We start from the raw sequence: 20852 nt of genomic DNA, 5'->3' as shown, positions 1-20852 counted from the left end.
ACTTACTGACACTAGATGGACACCCACACTATGGTCAGACCACCATAAAGCAAATGTCTCTCTCTACTGGCGAAAAACACACATAAACACAATCAATAAACATGAGCGAACAACATACACCACGAGAGGAAAAATAGACCCCACAACATTCTGGCAACAGATCTACCAGAACGAATGGACAACAAGTGCTAGCACCATCCAATTCCTCCAAGAATGGGACGATCTATGCACAACAACATTAGACAAAATCGCCCCAATCCAAACTAGAACATCACACAGAAAAAAAGCAAATCCATGGTTCACCGAAGAGCTGAAAAAACTTAAAACACAAGTCAGGAAACTAGAACGCGCATGGAACAAAAAGAGAGATGAACAAACACTAAATGCCTGGAAACTACTTCGGAGGAAATACAAATACACCATAAGACAGACTAAAAGATCACACTACAAAACAATAATAGGACCAAACTACAAAGACACACATAAACTCTTCTACCTTGTGAACAAACTTCTAGACACCACACCAGTTACAAACAACAGCAAAGACATACCAGATGTTGACAACCTTGCGAAATACTTCAAAGAGAAAATCATACAACTACGACTTAAGATACCCACCAGCCCTATCGAATACATCACACTTCTAGACTGCCTAGACCCAGAAGCCGGAACATACCCAGCAGACAGAACCTGGACCGAATTCGAGTTAATATCAGAAGATCTCATCTCGGAAACTCTAAAAAGATACGCCAAATCCCACTGCAAACTAGACATATGCCCAAACAACCTTATGAAATCAGCTCCTCTACAATTCATAATAGACCTAACGAACCACGTAAACTTCATGCTACAAAACGGACTTTTCCCTAAAGAAAAAGGAAAAATCTTACTCACCCCAATACCTAAAGACGCAAAGAAAAACGCAAGCGAACTAACCAACTACAGACCAGTTGCATCCATACCACTAATAACCAAAATAACCGAAGGAATGGTAACTAAACAACTCACAGATTATATAAACAAACACTCAATACTGCATGATGCCCAATCAGGATTCCGGTCGAATCACAGCACAGAAACAGTATTGATTACCCTCATGACTAAATTTAAACAAACGATTGCAACCGGCAACAATATACTCCTCCTACAATTCGACATGTCAAGTGCCTTCGACATGGTCGACCACGGAATCCTATTACACATACTTGAATACTTTGGTATTGGAGGAAATGTCCTAAACTGGTTCAAGGGGTTCCTAACTCAACGATCATATCAAGTCACATCAAATTCAACCACGTCTGCTGCTTGGACACCCGAATGCGGAGTACCACAAGGATCACCCCTCTCACCAACCATTTTCAACCTAATGATGATCCCCCTGGCGAAACTCCTATCGAACCACAACCTCAACCCATATATTTACGCGGATGATGTAACTATATACATCCCTTTCAAACAAGACATTAAAGAAATCTCCAATGAAATCAACCTAAGTCTACACATCATGAACACCTGGTCAGATGCTTTTCGCTTGAAACTAAATGCAGAAAAAACTCAATGCCTGATACTCACGTCCCAGTACAACACGAAAGAATTCACCGCTTTAAACACACCAAAACTAAACCTTCCAATCTCAGAAACGTTAAAAATCCTTGGAGTCACTATTGACCGCCACCTAACACTCGAAACTCAAGCAAACAAGACAACCAAAAAGATGTTCTACTGCATGTGGAAACTGAAAAGAATAAGACAATTCTTCCCAAGATCCGTCTTTCGTAGCCTGGTGCAATCCCTCGTTCTCAGCCATCTGGATTACTGCAACTCACTATACGCAGGTTGCAAAAAGCAAATACTGAGAAAACTCCAAACAGCCCAAAATACAGCAGCCAGACTCATCTTAGGAAAACCAAAGTATGAAAGTGCAAAACCCTTACGAGAGAAGCTACACTGGCTCCCACTTAAAGAACGCATTACTTTTAAAGTGTGCACATTAGTCCACAAAATCATTCACGGTGAAGCCCCAGCCTACATGTCGGATTTAATAGACTTACCACCAAGAAACGCCAAAAGATCATCCCGAACTTTCCTCAACCTCCACTTCCCTAATTGCAAGGGCCTGAAATACAAAACACTGCACGCGTCAACCTTTTCCTACATGAGCACGCAGTACTGGAATTCATTGCCACGCAACCTGAAAACGATCCACGAGCAAAAAACCTTCCGCAAACTACTGAAGACCCACCTCTTTGAGAAAATTTACGGTAAGAACCAAAACACATAAAACCGCACTCACTGCATCACTACAGCCACTATGAATTCCCATCCCCTACCTCACCGTCTCATCCCCCGCAAACTTACCACACTCATACCTTACTCACAGAAAATGTATACCAAATGCTTGCCTGTTATTATATACCGCCCCTCCTGTTTCCCGCTGGTTCCCTCCAATGTATCACCCCTTTTAGTTTCCCATTCTTTCCTTCCAATGTCTCAATGATCTTTTCCATTTATATTCCTTGCTACAAGACTTGTCTCGCATAACGCTTCATAATGTAATCCATAACTGAGCTGTAACAAAATGTACTTCCAGTTTTCACAACGTATTGTAAGCCACACTGAACCCGCAAAAAGGTGGGAAAATGTGGGGTACAAATGCAATAAATAAATAAATAAATCTCCGCCCAGTCCAGTCACTCGAATTCATAGGAGCTCTGCTGAATTCACAGACGGCCCATGCCTATCTCCCCAAAGCGCGGGCGGAGAATCTCCTGTCCCTCGCCTCACGGGCCAGAGCGTCTCAGCAGATCACAGCTCGGCAGATGTTGAGACTCCTGGGCCATATGGCCTCTACAGTCCATGTGACTCCCATGGTTCGTCTTCACATGAGATCAGCTCAATGGACCCTAGCTTCCCAGTGGTATCAGGCTGCGGAGAATCTAGAGGATGCAATCCAACTGCCCACCAGTTTTCGCAATTCACTCCACTGGTGGATGATTCGGTCCAATTTGACTTTGGGACGCCCTTTCCAAATTCCTCAGCCGCAAAAAGTGCTAATGACGGATGCAGCTCTCCTGGGGTGGGGAGCCATTGTCGATGGGCTTCACACTCAAGGACTATGGTCCCTCCAGGAATCAGGTCTGCAGATCAACCTCCTGGAGTTGAGAGTTGTCTGGAATGTGCTATGGGCTTTCAGATATCGGCTGTCCTTTGAAGTTATCCAAATTCGGACAGACAATCAGGTTGCAATGTATTACATCAACAAGCAGGGGGGCACCGGATCTCGCCCCCTGTGTCAGGAAGCCATCGGGATGTGGCGCTGTGCTCGCCGGCACAGCATGCTTCTCCAAGCCACATACCTGGCAGGTGTAAACAACAGTCTGGCCGACAGGTTGAGCAGAAATATGCAACCACACGAATGGTCGCTCAATTTGAGCGTGGAATGCAAGATCTTCCGGGAGTGGGGCACCCCCTCGGTGGATGTTTTCGCCACTCAGGCCAACCACAAGCTGCCTCAGTTCTGTTCCAGGCTTCAGGCCCACGACAGGCTAGCGTCGGACGCCTTCCTCCTGCATTGGGGGAACGGCCTTCTGTACGTGTATCCTCCCATACCTTTGCTGGGGAAGACTTTGCTGAAACTCAAGCAGGACCACGGCACCATGATTCTGATTGCGCTCTTTTGGCCCCATCAGATCTGGTTCCCTCTTCTTCTGGAGTTGTCTTCAGAAGAACCGTGGAGATCGGAGTGTTTTCCAACCCTCATCACTCAGAACGATCTGAAGTACTTGACCTGGAAGGTCATTTTCTTGGTGGCTGTTACTTCAGCTCGTAGAGTCAGTGAGCTTCAAGCTTTGGTAGCCCATGCTCCCTATATCAAATTCCATCATAACAGAGTAGTCCTCCGCACTCACCCTAAGTTCCTGCCGAAGGTGGTGTCAGAGTTGCATCTGAACCAGTCAATTGTCTTGCCAACATTTTTTCCCCGTCCGCATACCCGCCCTGCTGAACGTCAGTTGCACACATTGGACTGCAACAGAGCATTGGCCTTCTATCTGGAGCGGACAAGCCCCCACAGACAGTCCGCCCAAATGTTTGTTTCTTTTGACCCCAATAGAAAGGGGGTTGCTGTCGGGAAATGCACCATCTCAAATTGGCTAGCAGATTGCATTTCCTTCACTTATGCCCAAGCTGGGCTGACTCTTGTTGAGAATTGGGGGGTCCCGAGCCCCCTCCAAGAAGGCTAGAGTGACCTTAATCTGACTCCATCTCTAAATAACACTAGTACTGGGGTAATCAGGGAGTTATTGCCTCTAAGGGAGACGTTAGGTCTAAGGAAAAGATACCAGCCTTATGACAAACTAGATTTAGATTACAAGTTATACAATGCAGCGAATGATAGCCTGATGTAGCAAAAGCATTTATACTTACAGCCTTTCATCATTAAGTGAAGCCCACAAATCATCATTTGGAATGAGGAGTTTATTTGCTAAGGTATAAGTCAAATCAGTGATTGACAACAGGCATGTACAATCAATTAATTATAGGAATATAATAAGCTGCAAACTGGGGTTAATTATTTGCTAATCTTTTATAATTTCTTTTACCAATTAGAGGTTTTACAAGGGAAAGCAATTAGGTAATTTGTCAATTCTGCTGGACACATTGGTTTCCCTTGGAGAGAGAGTGCCAACCCTTGTCTCTCTAACTTAAACCAGGAAATACCCTGAATTTTATAGGTGCCCTCAGGATATGGATAATATGACAGTAGATATACCTGATTGGATCTATGCTAATGTCATGGTTGTCACTGATTGGCTCATGCTTATGAGTAGCTTCTATCTTGCTAACATGGTTTTATCTTTAGCTCGCTTCTTAAGCAAGACCCTGCTCACAGGAAAGTCTCCCTCCTCTCTTGGACAGCTCCCTTTTTGTAAACACTTCCCTAGATACGGACATCCAAACATCAAAACATGGACATCTCTGTCTTATATCATCTTGTGATCTGACTTAGGATTTTAGCCATCAATTCCTTGATCTTGGCTTTTGCACTGCTTTTGAATGTCACACTAAATTCTAATGAGGCCTAGTCAGTGCCTTTTAGCAGTTTAAGCTGTTTAAGGTATGTAAATTGACCCACCACTATTCCAGTGGATGGATCCCAAGCGGGGACACATATTAACTTACAGGAAAAGCATGTCCTTGCTCAGCCAGTCATAGATTTTTAAACCAAGCTGGTATTTTTACAGCCTGAGTCCTAAAATCTGGCCTTCCAACCTTCCGGTGGGCATCCAGTGAGGGCCTCTTGCTGTACTATAATTATACACTCTGGAGGGTCATGTCACAGCTCATAGTGTTCGAGCCATGGCAGCGTCAGTGGCCCACTTTGAAGTCAGCCACTACTGAAGAGATTTGCAAGGCTGCGACGTGATCATCAGTCCACACATTCACATCTCATTACTGCCTCCAGCAGGATACCAGACGTGACAGTTGGTTTGGGCAGTCGGTGCTGAAGAATCTGTTCGGGGGTTTAGAATCCAACTCCACCCCCCTAGGCCCTGTTTTATTCTGTTCAGGCTGCACTCTCAGTTAGTTGTTCTTCGTAAGTCAATTATTGTTATGTCCTCGCCGTTGCAAGGCCCAATTGACCCTGTTTGTTGTTTTGAGTGAGCCTGGGTGCTAGGATTACCTTAATGTGAGAACAAGCAGCCTGCTTGTCCTTGGAGAAAGCGAAAAATACATACCTGTAGCAGGTATTCTCCAAGGACAGCAGACTGATTGTTCTCACCAACCCTCCTTCCTCCCCTTTAGAGTTGTACTTCTTCCTCTAATTTTGCTATTCACTTAACTGAGCGGGAGCGGTCGCGCACGGGCGGGAAGACAGCCGCACATACGCAGTGGGCGTGCCCCGCGAGTGGGACCTCCCGCGAGACTTTTGAAGTTTGCTAGGGAAACTCTTCCGGTTGGAGGGGGCTGCCGTGGACATCACCCACATGTGAGAACAATCAGCCAGCTGTCCTCGGAGAATACCTGCTACAGATATGTATCTTTCGCTTTATTCAATATCACAATTCCTCCTGTACAGTCACATAACAACATTTTAGGGTGAATAGTGTTCACAATTATCGAACAGATAGAGATAAGAGATTTCTGTTTTGGTACAGTATAAATCATGACACGAACAGAACATAAGAAAACCTATGGACTGCATTAGGGGCTTCTAGCTCATTTAGGCCCTCATGATCCAAAGCCCCGCGCTGTTCCGAACAGCGCAGGGCTTTACTGCATAGATGATCAAAGATAATGCATGCAAATCTAAGCAGCGCAATTATCTTTGATTATCATGTAGAAGTGCAGGCGAATTTTGCCGAGCATGCGCTCAGCACAATCCTCCCGCACTTGTTTGACAGGTCTGGGCTGTCAAAAGGCCAAACCTGTCAAACAGCCTGCCCCGAGGCCCGAACAATGGGGGCTGGAGGTCCGGTGGGTCCCCAGCCCCCCCCAAACCCCAAGAAAACGTTGTGGCCGCCGGCGGCCAAACCCTCTCCCACCCAGCGACGGGGGGGGGAGGGGGGGAGGGGGGGGCTGGAGGTCCGGTGGACCTCCGGTCCCCCCGACGATCCCACCCCCTCCATGTTCAGGGAGGGCTGGAGATCCGGTGGGTCTCCAGCCCCCCCCCAAACCCCCAGAAATTGTGAAGTGGCTGCCTCCGGCCAAATGCTCTCCCACCCTGCGTATCCCTTACATGGTCTGTTGCCCCGCCCAGCGCATCCCAGGATGCAATGAGCAGGGCTGGGTGCCACCATTTTGCGGCGGCGGCGTCGACTGGAAGAGGAGGGAGGCAGGCTGCGTCCCTCCTCCAACGAAAGGTAGGGGGGCCGGGAGGGGGGTTGTCACCACGGACCACCAGGGATTGAAAGGAGAACGCTGGGGGGGGGGGGGGAGGAGTTGGGTTGGGCTGGAGGTCCACCAGACCTCCAGCCCCCACCCCCTGTCACTGGGTGGGAGAGCGTTTGGCCGGAGGCAGCCACTTCACAATTTCTGGGGGGTTTGGGGGGGCTGGAGACCCACCGGATCTCCAGCCCCCCCTTCGCGTTTGCTTTGGGGGGGAACGGGGGCCTGCCAGCATACAACTGCATGCTGGACAGGGCTCACCATTCCTCCCCAATGATCCGCAAAATATAATGCCAGCTCGGAGCTGGCGTTGATTTTGCCGCGGCCAGCGACCCAATCTTTGGTGCGCTGGACGCTGATCATTGGGGGATGAATGCATTAAGCGCTGATTAGCATGCATTTGCAAGCTACTTGCGCTAAGAGCCCTGAAGTGCATTGTTTCAGGCGCTTGAGGGCTCTGATCATGGGTCGGCAGCAAACTCCGGCGCTAGTATGGCGTTAACAGCCTCTAGCGCCGGAGTTTGCTTTTGATCATGAGGGCCTTAGTTATGTTTAAGCAAAAGAGATCTGCATGAAATAAAATATTTATTTTTCTTTTGAGTTATAAAACCACTTGTCCCTGAAATATGCCTAAAAATAGAATAATCCATTTGTATATCTAAAATGTCAACATCTACATGACAGATGAGATGAAGATGTGATTCCATGTGCTCCAATTAAAGGAGAGTTTTTTATTCCATCTTTATAACACCAGGCTTCCCAAGGCAGATTCCAACAACAATTAAGATGAACCAATCAGGAAACAGGAGTTCTATGAAATTTGGCCATCTGTATCCAACTGGATTAGGTTTAGAATATACAGATGGACCATGCATAAGCATAACCAGTCCGTTATTTCTAATAATCTTTATTTATTTATTTATTTATTATTTATTTATTTGTTGCATTTGTATCCCACATTTTCCCACCTCTTTGCAGGCTCAATGTGGCTTACAATACGTCATGAGTAGTGGAAATGCATGAGAAAGTATACATTTTGCAAGTTTTGTCAATTGCTATTGTTTTGGTGAACTAAAACGGCGGCATGCTCAGTCTAGTCCAGGCAAGCTCCACCTACTGGCTTTAGTGGTCTACATAGGAAGAACCCGTATCCTGTTTTATTCAACCTCCGAGAAAAACAGATCCTGCTAAGTCCCGCCCCCTGTGACATGACGTTACCTTCCTGCGGAGAGGAACCAGTACGGGGGCTCGCCCCTTTTAAGGTGGACACGATTGTGCGCAAATGGGAGGGTCAGGGAGAATAATCAATAATCTCTAGCGCTAAATACAATCAACAGAGAAAACCAAAAAAAATTCGTCGAATAGATGTAAAATGTCCGTATGTAAATGACTGCCCGCAAAAAATGAACTTTTAAAAGCTTTCTGATCGAATCCAGGAAGATCCCAAGGATCCCAAGGATCCCAAGGATTTTCATTATCCGTTTTTTACCTTTTGCTGGTTCGGGCAAAGGGTAAAAAACGGATAAAATGGGATCCTCGGGATCTTCCCGGATTCGATCAAAAAACTTTTAAAAGTTCATTTTTTGGGGGCAGTCGTTTAGATACGGACATTTTACATCTATTCGCCAAATTTTTTTGTGTTTTCTCTGTTGATTGTATTTAGTGCTGGACATTATTGATTATTCTCCCTGACCCTCCCATTTGTGCACAATCTCGTCCACCTTAAAAGGGGCGAGCCCCCGTACTGCCGTAAATTTGATTGGTTCCTCTCCAGAGTTTTTTACCTTTTGCCGGTTCGGGAGGGTCAGGGAGAATAATCAATAATGTCCAGCGCTAAATACAATCAACAGAGAAAACAAAAAAAAATTTGGCGAATAGATGTAAAATGTCCGTATCTAAACGACGTCAAAAAAAAAAAAGAACTTTTAAAAGTTTTCTGATCGAATCCGGGAAGATCCCGAGAATCCCGCGTTATCCGTTTTTTACCTTTTGCCGGTTCTTCGTATAAAAGTATATGAAGATTTTGACTGAATAAATATGCAGGAAAGTAAAGGTTAAATTATTTGAATATACATACAAAGAACCTCCATAATACCTGCACTAGATACAGACATTTTACAGCTGCTTTGTTCAACATATTTTCTGTTTAAAAGCTCGCTGCAACTTTTAAATGCCTTACAAGGTGGAGGAGAAAAGACAAAATTGAATATCACAAAACAACTTCAAAAATTATTGTAGCTAGTAGAAACATCAATTATAAATTCTGTAGTTTGTGCTCATTTTTATTCAGTGTTCTATACCATACAGATGGCAGATTTCAGTGAGAATATTCTTTTTCCTGATCGGTTCATCTTAACTGATTGTAATATGCCGTGTGAAGCCTGAGGTTTATAAAGACGATGGAATATGTGGGTAAGTCACGCCCCCCTGGCCACGCCCCCTGTGACGTGACGTTGTCCTCTGGAGAGGAACCAATGAAATTTACGGCAGTACGGGGGCTCGCCCCTTTTAAGGTGGACGAGATTGTGCGCAAATGGGAGGGTCAGGGAGAATAATCAATAATCTGTAGCGCTAAATAGAATCAACAGAGAAAAGAAAAAAAAAATTCGTGGAATACATGTAAAATGTCCGTATCTAAACGACTGCCGAAAAAAAAATGAACTTTGAAAAGGTTTGTGATCGAATTCGGGAAGATCCCGAGGATCCCGCTGTATCCGGTTTTTACACCATGCCCCTTCCCCACAGACACAGCTTAATGGCTTCTTTTTTTCAAAAATCCAATTCACCTCTCAGTCCTTCCCCTGTGTCACACTTTAAATCCTTACACACTTTTAGGCTTTCTCATGTAGTACAATTCCCACCACAAATCAAAGCCTCTCTCACCCTAAAATGGTAGGCAGCCATGTGTCCTTTTGCATACAGACTCTCATGCCACCTTCCAGGACCTTAAATTCCCTTAGAACTTAACCATTCCATGCAGTGGCGTAGCCAAGGGTGGGCTTGGGTGGGCCCAGGCCCACCCACTTTGAGCTCAGGCCCACCAGTAGCAGCATAGCTATGATATGGCCGGCAGAGATTCCCAAGCTGAAAACTCCGAACAACTGTCCCTCTTTCATACCTTATAAATAGCAGATCTTCGCCTGCAGGAAGCAGCGACTAATACATACTACTTACACCAGCCCCACAGCCTTCCCTCTGATGTATTCCCGCCTATGCGCAAACAGGAAGCTGCATCAGTGGGAAGGATGTGGGGCCTACATGAGTAGTGTGTATTAGTTGCTCCTCACTGAAAATCTGAAATTTAAAAGGTGTGCAGGAGAGGAGGGATATTTGAGAGACCATATGGCATGCAGGCGAGAGGAGAGACCAAATCACCTATGGGATGGGGTGGGGCTCTTCTGCCCACCCATCTTGGGCCCAGGCCCACCCAAAATTGGGTGTCTGGCTACGCCCCTGATTCCATGCACTGCATGCAGAAACATATCTCTGTTTCACTCCAAACCAAATTAAATATGGTTTAAACTTTCTCACAGCTTTCTATTAGTACTGCTTTCTCACCCAGAACATCAGTTTACCTCACATGTATTCAGAAACACAACCATGGAAAAGGCAGTCTGGTTCATTTAAGTACTCACTTCTCAGCTCAAATCATCTCATTTTCATTCACTTTTACTATCCAAGTACCCTTTTCCAAGTCACATTTCACTTTAAACTCATAAAATCCATGCCTTAATTCTTACTTTTCATACACTCAGCATACGGTTTCTCTGTCTCACTCTCCATGTTCAGCCAGCCTTTTTCTCTGCTCACCCAGTCCCCCTACCAACTCACCCCCCCCTAGAGGTTCTGACATCACTCAACCAATCAGCTTGTCAGAGAAAGACAGTTTTTTTTCCTCTGATCTGTTTTGAATCTCCCTCCCCCATAGAAGTTACTGCAAAACTTCCTATATAGAGAATTTCTTTTTTTTTGAAAATATCTTTATTATTAGAAGAAAAGACATGTAACATTTGAACATCACATTCCGGCTCAATGAAGCCAACTATTTCCAATATTTCCAATATCTAGCAGCCGATAATAACCTATGAATACAATGAATACATTGACTACATGTGTCAGCTAACAAACCTTATTGTATAACCTTAACATAATACAACTTTCACAATGAGGCCATTTTAAACATAAATATATCTCCTCTGCCCTTCCCTCTAACTTTTTAGTTTATACCCGTCTAACCCCCACCCCGAGAATTTCTAGGTCAAATTTTAACCTGAAACAGCAAGGAACATTTTATAGTACAATCCCCACTTAATTATGGTTTATTCTTTGAAAAATAAAACCATATTTAAGAAACATCTCACACTTTCTTCAGTGAACTCCATTAACAATTCCCAAACTAAACTTTAAACCTTTTCCAGCCAGAACCATCCACCAAAACCCTGGAAAAGCCCCCCCCCCCCCAGGAAAAAACATTTAATATATGTTACCATATATTATTTGTTTTCTGGAATGCAGTGATTATTATAAAAATGGTCTTGCTTTTATTTTTTTATATTACTATTTCACAGATATATATTGAATACTGAGGTAGGGGCTGCCTTCATGACTGTCCAGAGTCAGTCTAAATGTGCCAGCATTGTCCAGTCCAACATACTATTAGCAACCAAGTTCATACAAACTTAATTATGTCCAATATGGGGGGGGGGGGGTTCCTTAAGACCACAGAGGAGGGTCCCTAAGACCACAGAGAGGGGGGGAAGGGGGTCCTCAGACCACAGGGGAGGGGGTCCTGAGACCTAACGGGGGACAGGGGAGGACACTCACTCTCACATACGCACTCGCACACACTCTCTCACAGACACACACCCATTCTCACTCTGTCACACACACACACTTACACATTCACTCTCTCTCACACAGTCACTATCACAGACACTCTCTCAAACATACACACTCCGCGGAAAACCTTGCTAGCGCCCGTTTCATTTGAGCCAGAAACGGGCCTTTTTTACTAGTGTTACCATATATTACACTTCTTTGCTGCGGGAACCTGAGTTACTTGCTGGGTATAGAAATGCATTGAAAGATCACTTGCAGCATAATGTGGAGGAGTAGCCTAGTGGTTAGGGTGGTGGACTCTGGTCCTGGGGAACTAGGGAACTGAGTTCAATTCCCACTTCAGGCACAGGCAGCTCCTTGTGACTCTGGGCAAGTCACTTAACCCTCCATTGCCCCAGGTACAAATAAGTACCTGTATATAATATGTAAGCCGCATTGAGCCTGCCATGAGTGGGGAAAGCACGGGGTACAAATGTAACTAAAAATAAATTTGTACTGGGTTTCTTCTCTAGGGGTAGTATGGGACATGCTGAAGGCTGTTACTCGGGGATATTTTATTCAAAAAGTGAGCCAAAAGGCACGATTACGGAAAGCAGAAATAACTGACTGCTTGTCTCAACTTCACACTTTGGAAAAACAACACAAAACCACTGGTTCGGATCATACTCTCAGGGAGTTACAGGCCGCGCGATTGCGTTTAGATGGTTTTTATTCTGAGCAGCTTCAGTTTCTTAACCAGCATCAATCACAGACCCATTATAGCCACAGTAATAAACCGGGGCGTCAGCTTTTCAGTTAAGTCAGAAGAGAGTGAACAGGACGATCTTTAAAACAGATAATGGAAAAGGTTCCTTTCTCACTACATCTCCTCGTCTTCGCCATCGTTTTCAGGATTTCTTCCATACTCTCTATTCAGTTGACACATCTTTTTCCTCTGCTCGTATTGATGAATATTTAGCAGCTCGATCTCTGCCTACTTTATCCCCTGAACAAGTAGCTTTGTTAGAGGGCCAGATTACATTAGAGGAGGTACATAAGGTTATCAAACAGCTTCCAGGAGGTAAGTCCCCTGGACTAGACGGGTTTCCGAACGAGTTTTATAAGACTTTCGTAGGGGAATTATCTCCACTTCTATTAGATATCCTTAATGAAGTGCGAGAGGGTAATCCACTCCCGAGTTCTATGATGGAAGCATGGATAGCGGTGATTCCCAAGCCAGGTAAGGATAAGTCCAACTGTGCATCATACTATCCAATCTTGGTTCTCAATTCTGATGTTAAAATTATGGCAAAGGTTTTGGCAAATAGAATAGCTTCGGTGCTGACGGTCCTGGTGCATCCAGATCAGGTTAGATTTGTTCCAGGCCGACAAGCTATGGATAATATTCATCGGGTGCTTAACTTATTACATCTTGCCCATCAGGAGGAGTTTTCCTTTTGCCTACTAGGACTGGACGCAGAAAAGGCCTTTGACAGAGTCCATTGGCCTTTTATGGATAACGTATTGGAAAAATTTGGGTTTGGCTCTCATTTTAGGGGTTGGATTCAGGCACTTTATGCATCCCCGTCTGCATGTGTGCAGATTAATGGCGGTAATTCTTCACTATTTCCTCTTGGGAGGGGGACGCGGCAGGGCTGTCCTCTTTCGCTGATGCTTTTTGCTCTAGTAATGGAACCATTAGCTGAGCAGTTGCGTTCTAATATTAATGTAACAGGGATCTCAGTGGAAGGAAATGAGTACAAAGTGTCACTATTTGCGAATGATATATTGCTTTCTCTAAGCCTTTAATTTCGTTCACCAACCTGCTACAAGTTTTAAGTGAATAATCTATGGTTTCTAGTTTTAAACTCAATATGGGTAAATCGGAGGTTATGCCAGTCGGCATATCACCAAACTTGTTGGCTTCTCTTAAAGATAAATTCCCTTTTCGCTGGGTTACCAGAGGACTGAAATACTTGGGTGTAGTTCTTACTCCTCAATTCGTTGATTTATTTTCTGCAAACTACCCTCCTCTTCTGAAAGAAATTTATAGAGATTTGGATCGTTGGGACCGGATGGGTCTGTCTTGGTTTGAACGTATAGCTACTTTAAAAATGAATGTCCTCCCTCGATTGATGTACTTATTTCAGGTCCTTCCCTTGAGATTGTCTCGATCCTTTCTTTCTGATATGCAAAGGCGATTAAACTTGTACTTTTGGCATAATAAATGGCCTAGATTGCCGCGTTCTCTTCTCTACTAGGACACGGTGAAGGGGGGTTTGGGAGTGCCTAATGTTGTTTGGTATTATAGGGCGGCCCAGGCCCGTTCTGACCTAGAGTGGCACCAGAACTCTCATCAGAAACTTTGGGTTAGACTGGAGCAGGAGGCTGTGGCTCTCTCTCTCCTTAGTAGGCTCATGTGGATCCCTAGGAAGTTCTGTAGAATTCCTTTGTGCATTTGCCCCTCGATTTCATCCACCTTATATTACTGAGATGTCATGTTTTCTAAGCCCGAAATGGTGCTATCACCTATTTGGATGAACCCAATGACTCCTCCGGGCATGGGTCAGGGGCTTTTTGCCCGATGAGCTTCGCTAGGTCTTACAAGTTAGGGTCAATTGTATGAGGGAGATGCCCTTAAATAGTTCGACATTATGGCGAAAGAGTTCTCCATTTTGCCGCAGGAGTTCTATGCCTATACTCAGCTGAGACATTTTTTATCCTCTCCCACAATTAAGACCCAGATACGTATAGAAAATCCTTATTTGGAAGATTTTTGTGAGGATTCTAGGGGCACAAAGGGCTTGATTTCTGGCTTGTATAAATATTTGAGATCATTGGCTAAATTTGCCTGTGCGCACCGTATAAGGTGGCAGGAGGAGTTGGGGATTGAAATCAATGAGGATGACTGGTCTCTCCTGGAGCGGGCTTCTCTAAAGGTCTCTATCTCTGTTCCTATAAAAGAAAATTGTATCAAGGTGCTGTACAGATGGTACCTGACGCCAGCATACCTTAGTCAAATTTATTCTCAAGTGTCAGCTTCATGCTGGAGGGGATGTGGGGCTAAGGGGACTATGGGTCACCTTTGGTGGACATGTGGGAAGGCTAGGGCCTATTGGAAGGGAATATAATATAGAGTACAGAGATGGATAGAGAGACCACTTAGCTGGTCTCCGCTTTATTTCTTGTTTTGCAAACAGCCCCCGGCCCTAAACAAGTCCCAATCCTTACTAGTGAGACATGCGATGTCTGCGGCTCGTGTGATATTAGCTGTGCACTGGAAGCAACCTTCAGTCCCTCCTATTACTAAATTATTAAACAAACTATGGTACATTTGTGAGATGGATAGACTTTGGGCAATCAAATGTCACACTCTAGCCAAATGGGAGGCTATTTGGAACCCCTTTTTGAGGTACTGTGCTTGCTGCCTGAGTTGATGTGTGGTGTAGTTGGATCCTGTGTAGTTGTGGATTTACGTGGGTTGGGGGGAGGGGGGAGGATTAGGGGGGATGGGTACATGAAAACTGTTAAAACACTTTGAAGTTGCACTTACTTTGTTTTACTTCAAGAAAAAATACTGTGTTATTCTGTGGGGGTATGGCACTCCTGGAACTTTTGGTAGTGTTGGCTAGATATGTTATTGCATATATGTTCTGGTTTGCTGTACTCTGTGAAGATGTCTTGACAATTGTTTAATAAAGACTTCATACAAATTAAAAAAAAAAAAAAGAACAGCCATACTGGGTCAGACCAATGGTCCATGTAGCCCAGTATCCTGCTTCCAACAGTGGTCAATTCAGGTCACGAATACCTTGCAGCAGGGGCGTATCTGCGTGAAGCCACAGGGGCCTGGGCCCCCGCAGATTTCGCCCTGGCCCCCCTCCCCGCCGTCAACCCTCCCTCGCTGCTTACTTTTACCCCAACCCCCGCCAGCCGAGGTCCGACCCGCAGTCTTCATATTTCGTCTTCCTCCGACTCCTCTGTGGCCATGCTGTAAGTAACGCTGCTGATTCTCTTCCCAAAGACTGCTTCAAAACATTCCATCATGACTTCTACCTCCTAATATCATCCATTATCCTTTCATTAATGTTTTTAGTCTCATGCATTAATCCAATGGTCTCTAATGTTTCTTAAACCTCACATGAACAATATTTGCTTTTTCCTCACCTAAAATGTAAACCACACTGAACCCTGGAAAGGGGGTAACAGTGGTATGCAAGAATTTATTTGAATTTAATTGAATTTTCATTTACTATGTTACTATGGCTGCTTAAAGATATGTTAATTTATCTGCATATTTTCATGCTATATTCAATAGTAACATTTATACTTATGATTTATTTACCACTATTTTGAGGGCATTCACTCAAGGTAGTGTACAGTAAGATAAGCCAAACATAAGCAATAGACAATTACAGTAGTAAAAATATTCAAACAACAATATAAAGTATGGTATACTAAGCTACATTATAATAAAAAAAGAAGAAAAAAGCTCTCATAATAGCTATGGCACAGAAAAAAGTACTTGAATCTATCCCCCTAACAAGCAGGAAACAGACCTGTGTCTAAATTTGTGGTAAATACACGCCTTGATACAGCGATGTTTTGTGAAACTGAGGCCTGAGTCGGTGTGCTTGGAACCCATGACACTTCTTTATCTATACCTGCATGCTTAAAAGTTAATTTCAACTTGTTATTATTAGTTCTTTTGATATGGATCCGCTCCTTTTTTGATTCTGTGGATTCTTTTAGTATCCTTTACCTTTTGAAACACAAGGGTTTTTCTGTCTGTGATGAGAACCCCCTCCGATGTTAGAAGAGCACTACGACTCTCAATGTGAAGCCTTATATATATAGTGAGATAGATTCAAGTACTTTTTTCTGTGCCACAGCTATTATGAGAGCTTTTTTCTTGTTTTTTTGATTACTTGATAGTATTGCTGTCTTTCTCTTTTGTGATATAATACTAAGCTACATTGCAAAGTCAACAAAATATGCAATAAATCATTTTAATAGGATAGGGTGTCAGCAAAGACAGAACATATAGATAGGGAAAGGGAAATGGGACTTGATATACTGCCTTTCTGAGGTTTTTGCAACTACATTAAAAGCAGTTTACATATATTCAGATACTTATTTTATACCAGGAGCAATGGAGGGTTCAGTAACTCACCCAGAATCACAAGGAGCTGCAGTGGGAATCAAACAACTCCCCCCTCCCAGGCTCAAAGTCCACTGCACTAACCAATAGGCTACTAAGATAGAGTAACAGGAGTAAGAAAATAAGATACCAATTTAGAGAAAGTGACAAATGAGGTCAGAAAGTGCTTTAATATTATCATAGCAAGGGTTGGAGTGGAAAAACAGTGACTAGAAAGTTAGTTGCTTCTTCCATTAAAGGCCTGGTTGAAACACCAACTTTTTACCTGCTCCTTGAAGCAAAGCCTTTCAGAGTGGAGAAGGCTCAATTGCAGGTGTCACATCATGGGATCTCCTTAGGAGAGGGTGTGGTTAAGGATACTCCTTGGGAGGACCTTAGTGACCTTGGAGGAGTGTAGAGGAAGATCCTGTTCTGCAAGTGCTCCGGGCCATTTCTTTTAAGGGTTCTGAAGATCAGAGTTTTAAATTTGGCCTTGTGTTGGACTGGTAGCCAGTGAAATTTATGCAAAAATGGTGTATTGTTGTCATATCACTATATAATTTAGCTTGCTGAATATGACGGCCTAACTTTATATAGATAAGTTAATAATATAAAGTTAGACTTGCTATTTCTGCAGTGTAATTTCATATCAATGGATATGTTATCTAGACAGTAGCTGAATGGTGTTGCTATTTGTGTAACATTAGACCCTGTTCCTGAAACAACCTTGCTGCATCCTTCAGATATCTAAATAAATTTGGGTTATACGAAGCCTTAAATGGCCATAATATATCCATTTCACAAGGTAACAAGTTTAAACAACAAACACCTATTGAACCTGAATGAAACTCACTCTGTATAAAGGTGATAGCTAAATGATTAAAGAGTAAGCAAACAATGGTGAGCAGATCCATTCGGTAAATGTTCAGTGTTAGAGGTAGAAAAGAAGGCAACAAAGACATCAACCAAAAGTCCTTTTCTCACAGCGCAAGTCTTACGAGGAGAGGGATCATTTCCCAATCAGCCTGAATGACTGATTCCAGGTCAAACTTATTTCATATTATTTATATTTCCAGTCAAAATAGAGCACATACTGACCGCTATATTCTACCAAATAGCTTGGTAAAGAGCTCAAAAACTAAAAGGGAAAACTGGCTCATATTTAGACAGAAAAGTAACACTGCATTTGCAAAGTCATAATCCAGTATTATGTCAAGTCATTCAGATTTTTTCTCAATCTTCAGATACCTCCAGAGTCCAGATGTAGCCCGAGTTGCCTTCCTGGTTTCAGGAAATTAACTAGGGAAGGAGAGCCTGTCTGCTGCTATGACTGCATCCCCTGTCCAGAGGGAGAGGTCTCCAACCAAACTGGTGAGCAAATTCATATTTTAATGTGCCAAGCCCATGGGCACTGTTTAGTCTCTATCAGGACTATATTCACAAGTATGTGAGTACATAAGTATTGCCATACTGGGACAGACCAAAGGTCCATCAAGCCCAGCATCCTGTTTCCAACAGTGGCCAATCCAGGTCACAAATACCTGGCAAGATCCCCAAAAAGTACAAAACATTCTATACTGCTTATCCCAGAAATAGATTTTCACCAAGTCTATTTAATAATGGTCTATGGACTTTGCCTTTAGGAAGCCATCCAAACCTTTTTTAAACTCTGCTAAGCTAACCGCCATTACCACATTCTCTGGCAACGAATGCCAGAGTTTAATTACAAGTTGAGTGAAGAACAATTTTCTCAGATTCTTTTTAAGTTTACTTCATTGTAGCTTCATCACATGCCCCCTAGTCCTAGTATTTTTGGAAAGCGTAAACAGACGCTTCACATCTACCCGTTCAACTCCACTCATTATTTTATAGACTTTTCTCATATCTCCTCTCAGATGCCTTTTCTCCAAACTGAAGAGCCCCAGCTGCTTTAGCCTTTCCTCATAGGGAAGTCATCCCATCCCCTTTATAATTTTCGTCACCCTTCTCGGTACCTTTTCTAATTCCACTATATCTTTTTTTAGATGCGGCGACCAGAATTGAACACAATATTCAAGGTGTGGTCGCACCATGGAGCGATACAAAGGCATTATAACATCCTCATTTTTGTTTTCCATTCCTTTCCTAATAATACCTAACATTCTATTTGCTTTTTTAGCCCCAGCAGCACACTGAGCAGAAGGTTTCAACGTATCATCGACAATGACACCTAAATCCCTTTCTTGGTCTGTGACTCCTAACGTGGAGCCTTGCATGACGTAGCTATAATTCAGGTTCCTCTTTCCCATATGCATCACTTTGCACTTGCTCACATTAAACGTCATCTGCCATTTAGATGCCCAGTTTCGTAAGGTCCTCTTGTAATTTTTCACAATCCCCCCGTAATTTAACGACTTTGAATAACTTTGTGTCATCAGCAAATTTAATTACCTCACTAAATAAATATGTTAAAAAACAGCGGTCCCAGCACAGACCTCTGGGGAACCCCACTAACTACCCTTCTCCATTGAGAATACTGACCATTTAACCCTACTCTCTGTTTTCTATCTTTTAACCAGTTTTTAATCCACAATAGAACACTATCTCCTATCCCATGACTCTCCAATTTCCTCTGAAGTCTTTCATGAGGTACTTTGTCAAACACCTTCTGAAAATCCAAATACACAATATCAACCGGCTCACCTTTATCCACGTTTGTTCACCCCTTTAAAGAAATGTAGTAGATTGGTGAGGCAAGATTTTCCTTCACTAAATCCGTGTTGACTTTCACGTCTCATTAATCCATGCTTTTGAATAAACTGTGTAATTTTGTTCTTTATAATAGTCTCTACCATTTTGCCTCGCACAGACGTCAGACTCACCGGTTTATAATTTCCTGGATCTCCTCTGGAACCTTTTTTTTAAAATCGGCGTTACATTGGCCACCCTCCAATCTTCTGGTACCATGCTCGATTTTAAGGATAGATTACATATTACTAACAATAGCTCATTTTTAAGTTTTATCAGTAATCTGGGATGAATACCATCCTGTCCAGGAGATTTACTACTCTTCAGTTTGTAGAACTGCCCCAGTACATCCTCCAGGTTTACAGAGAATTCATTAAGTTTCTCCGACTCGTCAGCTTCGAATACCATTTCCGGCACTGGTAGCTCACCCAAATCTTCCTCGGTGAAGACCAAAGCAAAGAATTCATTTAATCTCTCTGCTACGGCTTTATCTTCCCCGATCGCCCCTTTTACTCCTCGGTCATCTAGCGGTCTAACTGATTCTTTTGCCGGCTTCCTGTTTTTAATATACCTAAAAACTTTTTACTATGTGTTTTTGCTCGAATGCAATCTTTTTTTCGAAGTCCAGCCTAGTGGTTAGTGCAGCGGACTTTGATCCTGGGGAACTGGGTTTGATTCCCACTCCAGCTCCTTGTGACTGTGGGCAAGTCACTTAACCCTTCATTGCCCCAGGTACAAAATAAGTACCTGTATATATGTAAACTGCTTTGAATGTAGTTGCAAAATACCACAGAAAGGCAGTATATCAAGTCCCATTTCCATTTCCCTTTATCAGCGCTTTGCATTTGACTTGACATTCCTTATGCTGTTTCTTATTATTTTCATTCAGTTCCTTCTTCTATTTTCTGAAGGATTTTCTTTTAGCTCTAATAGCTTCCTTCACCTCACTTTTTAACCACACCGGCTGTCGTTTGGTCTTCAGTCCTCCTTTTTTAATACACAGAATATATTTGGCCTGAGCTTCCAGGATGGTGTTTTTGAACAGCATCCATGCCTGATGTAAATTTTTCACCCTCGCAGCCACTCCTCTAAGTTTTTTTTTTACCGTTCTTTTCATTTTATCATAGTCTCCTTTTAAAAGTTAAACGCTAACGTATTTGATTTCCTATGTATACTTACTTCAAAGCTAATATCAAATCCAATCATAATTATGATCAATATTATCAAGCGGCCCCAGCACCTTTACATCCTGCACCAGATCATGCGCTCCACTAAGGAC

The 20852-nt window shown here is 43.3% G+C and overlaps 1 protein-coding gene across 1 annotated transcript in view; it reads left to right on the top strand.

Annotated features, from left to right (window-relative positions):
• Nucleotides 1-20852, top strand: part of LOC115464451 (vomeronasal type-2 receptor 116-like) — a 117213-nt gene that overhangs the window by 88884 nt on the left and 7477 nt on the right. Inside the window, exon 3 of the mRNA XM_030194831.1 lies at nt 18091-18217. Within this exon, the coding sequence (XP_030050691.1) occupies nt 18091-18217 (127 nt within the window). The remainder of the gene's footprint in view (nt 1-18090; nt 18218-20852) is intronic.

This window comes from Microcaecilia unicolor, chromosome 3 (assembly GCF_901765095.1).
Source record: "Microcaecilia unicolor chromosome 3, aMicUni1.1, whole genome shotgun sequence".
Lineage (NCBI taxonomy): Eukaryota > Metazoa > Chordata > Amphibia > Gymnophiona > Siphonopidae > Microcaecilia > Microcaecilia unicolor.
Note: the sequence above shows the minus strand (reverse complement) of the source record. Positions and strands in the feature narration are given on the sequence as shown.